Source organism: Neofelis nebulosa, chromosome 11, assembly GCF_028018385.1.
Source record: "Neofelis nebulosa isolate mNeoNeb1 chromosome 11, mNeoNeb1.pri, whole genome shotgun sequence".
Classification (NCBI taxonomy): domain Eukaryota; kingdom Metazoa; phylum Chordata; class Mammalia; order Carnivora; family Felidae; genus Neofelis; species Neofelis nebulosa.
In genome coordinates, this window is record NC_080792.1 from 48,381,358 (window position 1) to 48,392,881 (window position 11,524).

At 41.3% G+C, this 11,524-nt stretch overlaps 1 protein-coding gene across 5 annotated transcripts in view; it reads right to left on the reverse strand.

Annotated features, from left to right (window-relative positions):
- Positions 1 to 8,647, reverse strand: part of LAMA3 (laminin subunit alpha 3) — a 276,218-nt gene extending 267,571 nt beyond the window's left edge. For 2 of the 5 annotated variants that reach the window (XM_058692496.1, XM_058692495.1), the window contains exon 1: positions 7,818 to 8,355. In XM_058692496.1, coding sequence (XP_058548479.1) covers positions 7,818 to 8,108 — 291 coding nt within the window. In that variant the 5' untranslated portion in view covers positions 8,109 to 8,355. Of the gene's footprint in view, positions 1 to 7,817 lie in introns of all 5 variants that reach the window. The other 3 variants (XM_058692501.1, XM_058692500.1, XM_058692498.1) reach the window with 2 other exon arrangements.
- Between the last annotated feature and the right edge of the window lie 2,877 nt (positions 8,648 to 11,524).

The window sequence follows — 11,524 nt, forward strand, 5'->3', positions numbered from 1 at the left end:
TTCTCTCTCTGCCCGTCCTTCACTCATGCGCTTGCTACCTCTCTATAAAATAAACTTTTTAAAAAAAAAAAAAAAAGATCTAATTTGTGACAATAACATAAAGAGTGGGAAAATGCACTGGAGACCTGTATAGAAGCAGAATTTTAGATGCCACTGATGCTAAGTTTATATCAACTCAAGTAATCACTATGAAAATAACCAAAAAATATACAGAAAAGTAAATGAGGAAATCAAAATGGTTCATTAGAAAAAGAAATTAAACACAAAAGAAGGTAGGAATGGAGGAATTGAGGAACCAAAAAATAGAAGACATACAGGAAACAAGTAACAAATGGCAGAAGTAAGGCCACTTTAAATGTAAATGGATTAGGCTTATAAATTATCACTTATCAATAATCACTTTAAATGTAAATGTATTGGACTTCTAAATTAAAAGGCAAAGATTTGCAGAATGGATTAAAAAACAAAAAACATGATACAGATCTACCAGAGATTCACTTTAGACACAAAGACACAAATAAATGGAAAGTGAAAGAATAGAAAAAGGTATTCCCTGTAAAGAGTAACCCAAAAAGAGCTGGGATGGTTATACTAATACCAGTCAAAATAAACTTTAAGTTAAAAATTGTTACAAAAGATAAAGACAGACATTACACAATGAGGGAAGGACCAATCCTTCAAGAAGATATAATAATTTAAATATATCTATACCAAACAAAAAAGCCTCATATGTACAAGAAGCAAAACTTGAGGGACCTGAAGGAATAAATAGTTCCATAATATTAGTTGGAGACATCAGTTCTCCATTTCAATAATAAGTAGTTTCTCGAAAACTTAAATATAAATTTTCTATGTGATCTAGCAATTCCACAGCTAGGAATCTACCCAAGGAAACTGAAAACATATGTCTACACAAAGATTCGTTTGTGAATGTTCATGACAGCATTAACTTATAGGAGCCCAAACCTGAAAACAATCCAAATGTCCTTGATTGGGATAAAGAAAATGAGGTGTAGCTATACAATGGAATACTATTTTCTACAACAAAAAGAAACAAACTACTAAATCATACAAAAATATTAATGAACTTCAAAATCATTATGCCAAGTGAAAGAAGTCAGACACAAAAGACCACATATTGTATAATTTCATTTATATGAAATTTACAGAAATGGGAAATTTTTAGAGATAAAAATAATACCAGTAGAGAAACTGAAAGCGTAAACACAAGAAAACTTTTGCGGCTGATGGAAATCCAGTTCTACAACTGGATTCTAGTGATAGTTGCACAACTCTATAAATTAATTTAAAAATATTTAATTCAGGGGCGCCTGAATTAAAAATTTTTCAGCTGGTCGAGAGTCCGACTTCGGCTCAGGTCATGATCTCATGGTTTGTGGGTTCGAGTCCCATATCGGGTTCTATGCTGCCAGCTCAGAGCCTGGAGCCTGTTTAGGATTACGTGTCTCCCTCTCTCTCTGCCCCTCCCTCACTTGAGCTCTGTCTCAAAAGTAATAAACATTAAAAAATTTTTTTTTTAATATTTAATTCACACTTACAATGGATACATGTTATAGTACTTAAATTACACATCAATAAAGCTGTTAAAAATGACTCATACTTCAGTCTAGTTTTGGTAAAAAATATGAAGAAAATGTGTAGTTTTCACACTCATATGTGCACTGAAGATGTAAAATGCACACAGCTAACTTTCTGTAATGAGTTAAGCACACTTTTCTTACAACTCCTTTCCTTTGCCTATGACTACATACTTCTTTTTCTCAGATTAAATGATCCACATTCTCAGTGGCACAGGTAATTCAGAGCATGAAGTAAGATCTTGCAATTCAAGGACTGAACATTCACATTTCCAACTATTCATTTTCAACAGCCCTGAAAGTCCATGAGCTCCAGTAGTCTGTGATTTGTTGAGAAAAAATTTTAAAAATGTTTTAATGTTTATTTTATTTTTGAGAGAGACACAGAGTGTGAACAGGGGAGGGGCAGACAGAGAGGGAAACACAGAGTCCGAAGGAGGCTCCAGGATCTGAGCTGTCAGCACAGAACCCAATGCAGGGCTTGAACCCATGAGCCCTGAGATCATGACCTAAGCTGAAGTCGGACGCTTAACCTACTGAGCCATCCAGGCACCTCTGTTGAGGAAGAAATTTAAATTGCTGACGTCCTGCTATGTGGAACCATGTTCCACCTCACCCTGGTGAGTGAACGTGGCTCTCCAGAGGAAAACATGGATGTTTGTCTTCTCCAAATGATTTGTGCATAAACTTTCATTGCTAAACTTTGGCCAATGTCCATAAACACAGAACTATTAGGAAAATCATTTTTTAAAAAGTATTATTCATCTTTAATGCAAACTGGTGCAGCCATTCTGGAAAAAAAGTATGGAGGTTCCTCAAAAAATTAAAAATAGAACTATCCTACGACCCAGCAATTGCACTACTAGGTTTTTATCTAAGGGATACAGCTGTGCTGTTTCGAAGGGGCACATGCACCCCAATGTTTACAGCAGCATTATCAACAATAGCCAAAGTATGGAAAGAGCCCAAATGTCCATCAATTGATGAATGGATAAAGAAAATGTGGTATATGTATACAATGGCATATTACTGGGCAATTAAAAAGAATGAAATCTTGCCATTTGCAATACATGATTGGAACTAGAGGGTATTATGCTAAGCGAAATTAGAGAAAAAACAAATATGACTTCACTCATGAGGACTTTAACACACAAAACAGATGAACATAACAGAAGGGAAGCAAAAATAATATAAAAGCAGGGAAGGGGACAAAAACATAAGAGGTTCTTAAATACGGAGAACAAACAGAGGGTTACTGGAGGAGTTGTGGGAGGGGGGATGGACTAAATGGGTAAGGGGCATTAAGGAATCAACTCCTGAAATCATTGTTGCACTATATGCTAACTAACCTGGATGTAAATTTTAAAAAATAAAATTTAAAAATAGGATTATTCATCTTTAAATTGCTGACTGTAGTCATTTGTCTGAAGTTTCAAAATAACACACCTAAGAATTGTTACAAATGTATCAGTGGAATAATGAATGTCTTCATTTCTCAGCCCTTGTTCAAGACTTTCCTATCAGTTTCACAAAGGAAAAGGCCCTTGTTGAAGCTAACAAATGGTTTCTCTTTCACAATAGTTCTATAAACAGCCTTAATGAAATTGAGTTTCCTGTTTATGACCATTAGTCCAAGTTACACAAACACACAACCTAGCCTGCTTTGTGCCAAGCATTCCTGCTCTTGGCTGTAACTGACCAGTGTGTGCAAGCTCCCCTACCACTGTCATTCAGGTTAGATACACATTCCTACACATAAATTATAATGTAATTAAGGAACATACAAGAGATGTGTTGAATTGTCAATGTACAAAATCGGCATCATATATTTGGTAAATAGGTTCACTTCGTTCCTTGTGAGTGTAGTGTTAATGCCAAACTAAACCAAACACAAGGTTATATTTTCAGTGCAGCCTTCCACTAACATTTTACCATCATCTCTAGCCGATGTCAGAAATAATAATGTGTTTTGATTCCATAGGTAAGTAAACATATAAAATTGAAGCATAAAGTATGACAGATTTCAGTGGGAGTTTCTTCTCAGCAGAATAGAATTAATTTGTGCATTTTCCTTGTATATTCTTTTTCTTTTTTTTTTTTTGAGACAGAGAGAGACAGAGCATGAACAGGGAGGGGCAGAGAGAGGGGGAGACACAGAATGGAAGCAGGCTCCAGGCTCTGAGCCATCAGCCCAGAGCCCGACGTAGGGCTCAAACTCATGGACGGCGAGATCGTGACCTGAGCTGAAGTTGGACGCTCAACCGACTGAGCCACCCAGGCGCCCTTTCCTTGTATATTCCTTACAAACTTCTTTACCACCTTTAGCTGTGTCTTCACCATCCTCTCCTTCAATATTTTCTGAGCACATATACTGTACCAGCCTTTGCGGTTAAGCATGGGATACAGCTGTGAACCAGACAGACAAAATCCCTGAATCACAGAGCTCTCAAACACCAAAAACTTTATGTCTGAGCAGTAACAAGTATATAAAATCTTATTTAATGAATTTGAAGTACAGAGAAACCACAGCAGATACTTTTCACACAACAAACAAAAACCTCAGACTTTTAAAATCCTCTACCTATCGACACATGCTACCATTCAAGTATCAGAATTATTATTACAGAATCAGAACCATAAGCCCAGGTTTTATTCAAAGACATGACTTTTATTCATTTTTTACATTTTTTGCAAAATCCTTCTGCCTGAAATTCTAAACCCTGGCTGGCCCTAAAGATTTATTTTTAGAAAGCTGAAAGAAATAGAACTTATTAACTCTTCTCCATTTCCCATCTTGAGCTATACATAAGATTCAAGATCATCATCATTCGGGTACAACCAATTGATCAATCCCAGTCTCTCTTCCTTTTCCCACTCATCTCCCATCACCCCACAGTTTTCTGAAAGGCAGGGTCTATACCAGGTGTTGCCAACAATGGGCTAGAGTGAGCATCTCATAGCCCAGCTCTTAGAACTCCCCTTCCCTGTGTCCTCTGTCCTCATTAGGTAAGAACCTCTCACGTGAGCAATCAGTGAGATCGCCTCAAGCCCTCAACTGTGAAAGCAGAAAGCACTATTCAGCAGCAACTTTTGCTCTCCTTATTTTTAGGGAAGAATACGGCATAACACCAGATGGCATTATTTTTCCACTGTCTATGGCCTGGCCTAGAAATGCAGTCTGCTGCATGACCTCAGAAAAGCCACTTCCTACTCTATCTAGGACTGTGAACCAAGGTTTAAGGACCAAGGAAACTCCATCAGACCAGAAAATAGGACTTTTCTGGACCTCCAAAAAGTAGTTATCAACCTATGAGCACTCAAAAACAAAACAAAACAAAACAAAAAACAGTGAGGAGGGGAATGAAGATCAGTCCATTCCTAGGCAAATCCATGGGAGAGGAGACAGCTGAAAATTTCTTTGATACCTTTCTTCTGCTTGCATTTACTCTTTCCATAATTAGGACAGTTCTCTCCAAGCTGGATGTGCCAGACAATCCAATGGGATGCCAGAAGGGAATATTAAAACTTGTTTATTTTACTTAAAAATGAAGAAACTCAGTCTTACTAATATTGAATGTGCAGATGGCATAGGGCCTTTACCCTGTCCTCAAGTCACCTGGTCACAATGGTCCTGAGAGTCTGTCTGTCCAAGGGAAGAGGAGGAGGGGTTCCACCAGCTATCATCTGACCATGACACATCAAAGCTTGCATGTGCCTGATTAAGTGGACATGTGGATTCTATTCTCCTGAAGGGCAGAACAGTTCCAAACTTGTACTACAAGGAGGAGTGATAATGAAATTGTTTTGATGGCACAGATTCACCGGTTCTCTCATGGTAACCTACTTAAAAGAATTTGAAATTTAAAGATGAGTCACACTTTCTTTTTTTTCCACAAAAATCCCAAATCGGCTTATTCTGGGATGACATGGGCTGCCAGTAGTACACGACCTGATAGATATTTACAAAAAATAAGGGTACTTACCAAGGTAAAGGTGTTGTTTTAACGACGTGTGAAAAGGTAAATACTGTTCTAAAGAAATGGATGCTTTGGGTTTTTTTAAGTTTTTTTTAATGTTTTAAAATTTTTTTTAATGTTTATTTTTTGAGAGAGAGACAGAGCATGAGCGGGGGAGGGGCAGAGATTGAGAAAGACACAGAATCCGAAGCAGGCTCCAAGCTCTGAGCTATTTGCACAGAGCCCAACGTGGGGCTCGGACTCACAAACCGCGAGATCATGACCTGAGCCGAAGTTGAATACTTAACTGACTGAGCCACCCAGGTGCCCCAAGAAATGTACACTTTGAAAAGAGTGTTTTGGGAAATAGATGTTTGGAAATGTTTCATTTTTTGGCTGTTGAAAAGACAGAATTGTGTTACTCTAAAAGTTCTTATGTTTGCACATTTTAAAAACAAGGACACAGAATTTTGTAATATACTTTAATATTAAAAAAAAAAAGGACTTGCAGTGAGTTTTGAATCACTAAACACACTACCTTCCTACCTTCTACTAAAACACAATACCTTCCTACCAAGAAGTACTTAATGCCATTTGAAAAGCAAACATTGACTGGCCAAGTGTCTACTTTAAAAAATTTTTAGAATAACTGGAGGATGGGGCAGAAAGATGAGTACCATGATTTAATGAATTCAGGCAATATCAGACCTGTGGAGTTACACAGAATCCCATGCTCAGAAAGTCCCCTCGGTTAATTTAATGTTCCGCTATCACCATTTGAAATTCCTAATTTTTGGACAAGGTGCTCCACATTTTCATTTTGCACTGTACTCTGTGATTATGTAGCTGGTTCTGGAACTCAGTGGTCAATGCAGTCCTTCTGGAATCTACCCTTTTTTTTTTTTTTTTTTTTTTTTGAAGTATCTTTCCAGCTAGGACAATCACTAATTTCAAGCATTAATGTAAAACCAACCTTGAATTGCTGGGTCATAAGTGCTCAACTCAACTTGTCAAAACTATTCATATAAATAATTACATCTGGATATTTATAAATAGCTCTACACAATAACAAATTAAGTATTTAGAGAAAGCAAAATTAAAAGGCGCTGTTAATAAAATTAAAAGTGTTTTCATCATTGTCATTTTAATTTTTATTTCTATTCTTGTGTGTTTTATAGTACACACAATATACTAATAAAGCAATACATACACACAATTTATAACTGCACGTTCAACAATTTGTTGTTTATGGAAATGCACAACCAAGAGTTTCTACAACACTGACCTAGATTCTCAATGACAATCCTTTGCCTTTGGAGCCCAAGCTCCAAAATCACTCCCTCTTCCGGCAACACTTTCCTATTCCTCAGCAATATTTCCCAGTAGAAGGAGGGAGGCAATCATGAATTATGGCTCAGTGTAAAGAAAATTTGGAGTCAGGACTGGGTTCAAATCTCCCTACCCTACTTGAAGACGCTGGCACGTTTCTCAACCTGCTCGCGGATCCAGTTCCCAGAGCTGTTGTGAGGGTCGTGTGTCAGCACCTGACACACGTCCAGATGCTGATTAAGCACCAGCAACACTATCATTCACACCAGGTGTTCGCACTGAGTCGAACCCTGAGCGTCGGACCCTGAGCGTCGCGTCCGTTGCTGTCCATTTCATCTCACTCGCCCCAGAGACCCTGAATGGTGGCACTTCAGGCAGTGCGGTGAGGTGCATCTTTTGGGTGACATCGGAGTGATACTACCTATATAACCTAAAAGTTCTCTCCAAATACTCCACGGAAACCCACTGCTACCAACTTCTCCGAATAAGGTCGGGGAGAAAGAAGGGCCTAGGAGGAGGCGTCCAGGGCACTCAAGGCCTGGTCAGGCGCTACCTGAGTGACTGGGGCAGGACGGCAGGACTGGGCGACAGTTCCGTACTGTGTACGCACTTCGGGGCGCACCTTGGGACTTTCTGCTCAGCGCGCCCAAACTTGACCGCAGCCTTCACTCACCTCGCGCGCTCTACCCGTCCCTGCCTCGGGCGGCGCGTCTGCAAGCCTGGTGCCCCGCAGGTTCGCACCTCCGCACCGCGCCTACCACCGGGGTCGCCGGCCCGCGCGGGGCTGGGGGACCCCGTCCGGGTCACCTGGGCTCTCCAGCGTACGCTGGGGAAAGACCCCTCCCTCCGCGTGTAGTCGCTGGGCAGAGCACGCTGGGCAGAGCGGGGAGGGGGCCCCGCCCCCTGCCACCCCTCGCTCGCTCTGGGACCTTACCTGGATGGTGTGGCCGCTGCCCGGGGCGGTGGGCCCCCCCACCAACTTGCAGTAGAGCTCGGGCCGGGGCCGCACGCCGCCAGGCTCCCGCTCCCCGCAGGTGGCGGTGGCCCAAATCCTCGCCGCCTCCGCCAGATTGAAGTAGGGCGGGTGCAGGCTGAGCCGGGCCGCGGCCCGGGGTTCCCGAGAGGCGCTTACCGCCGGCAGCAGGGGCGGCGGCGGCAGCAGCAGCAGCAGCAGGAGCAGGACTGGCCTCGTTGCCCAGCCTGGAGCCCACGCAGCCGCCGCCATCCTGCAGCGCACGATCGTCCCGGGAAGAGCGAGCTCGGCCCGGGGTGTGGGCGGGGGCCGACCGCACCCCCGCCCCACGCGCCTGGAGCCCGCGGCGTGGGGGCGGCTTCTCTGGTCTGGAACCTGCAGCGGCTGGAGCCAGCAACCAACGGAGCAGGAACTGACAGCGCCCAGCCTCGGGCCAGGAGACGAGGTCTCTGCGAACGCGCTGCGCGCTGCAAACTTCGCGGGCGGGGAGCGCGGAAGGCGTTCCCGGGCTCCTACCCTGGCGGTTGCGGCGGGGGCCGGGACCGCCCCACCTTCCCACGCCCCGCGCAGAAATCAGATATTTTTCCTCTCCAGCTACTCACGGTCACACACCAGTGAGGAAAGCCAGCTCTGGACCTCGGACAAGGGAGTCGGCTTGCAGAGAATTTGGGTGAGACATCAGAGCAAGCTGGCGCTGCCTGCAGAACTTACATCAAAGACATTGTGGCTTCCCGGACAAGTCTCAATTGTCAAAAGACAAGTCCCGTCAATTCTCAGACACTGTGCGCCAACGATAGAAATGGCACTGCCGCCACGTACCGAGTCTGGGATCCAAGGAGCTGACGGAGAATTGGGAGTGGCGGGACATACACATTTAAAAGACAGCCAATAGCGGAGGTTGTCGCTTGCCAAACTTGCGCAAAGGCACTTTGGAGGAAATCCTTTAGATGCCCAATCTGCTAAATTTTACAGATAAACGGAGAGATGTTGAGCGAATTACTGACGCTGTCAAGCTGGCTTCGGAGCAGAGGATACCCCCACCCCGAGGCTGAGATTTGGTCCTGTGTGCAGGACACCTCTCAGCGATTCCGGGTGAGTGTCACTGCTGCCGGCCAGACTGATTTAAGTACCTCAGAGGAAGCAGGACTGGAGTTGTGAAGGTTGGAGAAGGGGGGAAGGCGGTGTGAGAACAGTGCTTGAGCAAAGATGGAGATAAGCATAAAAGTGGTACAGTTAAAAGGAAAGAGAAATGACCAACATATTTATTAAATACTGGGATAGGTGCTAGGAAGAAGGCAGTGTACTTATTTAATCTTCTGTCTGCTCTTCAAAAATAAAAAGGGAAAGGAATTCGTGCGTATAACACCAAAAGGAGACACCACAAAGACTGATAAGGTGACATAAAAACTGAAAGTTTCGTACATCCAGAAGCACCATAACAAAACAAAAATGGAAAACAAATGAGAGGAGAAAATGTTCACCATAAAGGACATAGGATTAATAACTTTAATATATAAACTGCTTTCACAAAACAATTAGAAAAAGCTGAATACTCAAGGATAAGAGACAATATAATTAACAGGAAAAAATTTTTTCTATGCTAATAAACATGAAACTTTTTTGACCTTCCTGGGAACTGAAATGCAAGCAAAGCACCAATGAGACTCATCTTTCACCTACCAAACTAGAAAAGATATTTTTTAAATAATAAAACAGAATTAAGTGAATGAAGTATCACAGCCTTGGTTGAAGTAAAAACCTTATTACTTTTCAGGAGGGCAGTGTTTGCAGTGCTTAGCAAATGACTTCAATGTGCATATATTTTAACCCTAACAACTCTGCTTGTGGACATTTATATCCAGGAAAAAATTAAGGAAGTTTGCAAAGATTTAGTGGCAAGTTTGTATCAGAATTATTTTAGCTTTTTTTTTTTTTAAGTTTAAAAGAACTTAAATGTCTAAAAGTGCAGAGCTGGTTAAATAAAAAATCACAGTGAACTTTTTATTAAATATTTTTATTAAAATATTAAAGCAAGGGGCGCCTGGGTGGCGCAGTCGGTTAAGCGTCCGACTTCAGCCAGGTCACGATCTCGCGGTCCGTGAGTTCGAGCCCCGCGTCAGGCTCTGGGCTGATGGCTCGGAGCCTGGAGCCTGTTTCCGATTCTGTGTCTCCCTCTCTCTCTGCCCCTCCCCCGTTCATGCTCTGTCTCTCTCTGTCCCAAAAATAAAAAAAAATAAAAATAAAAATAAAAATAAAAAAAATAAAATATTAAAGCAAAATACTACAAGGTCACTAAAATGATGTTATACAACTATATTTTCTGACATAGAAAGATGTTCACAATTTTTTGAAAGATAAAAGGATATAAGATAATACATGTACAAGAATCAATTGTATTTATGGGGCGCCTGGGTGGCTCAGTCGGTTGAGCATCCGACTTCAGCTCAGGTCATGATCTCACAGTTTGCAGGTTCCAGCCCTGCATCGGCTCTGTGCTGACAGCTCAGAGCCTAAAGCCTGCTTCAGATTCTGTGTCTCCCTCTCTCTCTGCCCCTCCCCTGCTCATACTCTGTTCCTCTCTCTCTCTCTGTCAAAAATAAATAAACATTTTAAAAATTTAAAAAAAATCAATTGTTTTCTAAACACTAGCAACGAGCAATCCAAAAATGAAATTAAGAGCAACTCCATTTACTATAGCATCAAAAAAAATAGTAGTCTTTAGAATAAATTTAACAAAAGAAGTTCAAGACCTGTACAATGAAAACTACAAAGCATCTTTGAAAGAAATTAAAGAAGATCTAAATAAGTGGAAAGGCATCCCATGTTCATGGATTGAGAGACAATATTGTTTTATTTTGCTCTTAAAAGTTTCTTTTAATGTTTATTTACTTTGAGAGAGAGAGAGAGACATAATGTGAGTAAGCAAGGGGCAGAGAGAAGGAGATACAGAATCTGAAGCAGGCTCCAGGCTCTGAGCTGTCAGCACAGAGCGTGATGTGAGGCTCAAACTCATGAACCACAAAATCATGACCTGAGTCAAAGTTGGATGCTTAACTGACTGAGCCACCAAGTGCCCCAAGAGACAATATTGTTAAGATGGCAATATTGCCTAAAGCAATCTACAGATTCAATAAAATCCCTATCAAAATCCCAGGCTATGTTTTTGCAAACACTGGAAAGTTGATCCTAAAATTCATGTGGGAGTGCAAAGAATCCAGAACCTCCAAAACAATCCTGAAAAAGATTAATGAAATTAGAGGACTCATACTTTCCCAATTTCAAAACTTAATACCAATGTATAGTAATCAAGAGAGTGTGGTACTGGCATAAGGATAAACATATAGATCAATGGAATAGAAGTGGGAGTCCAGAAATAAGTCTTCACATTTATAGTCACTCAATTTTAACCATTTTTAATAGTGCCAAGACCATTCAATGGGGAAAGAGTAATCTTTTCAATAAATGGAACAACTGGCTATCCACATGCAAATAAATCAAGTTGGATGCCTACCTCACACCATATACAAAAATTAATTCAAAATGGATCAAAGACCTAATGTAAGAGCTAACACTATAAAACTCTTAGACAAAAACAAAAAATTAAATATTTGTGGTTTTGGTTTAGACAATGGTTTCTTAGAAATGAAGTCAAAAGCACATGCAACAAA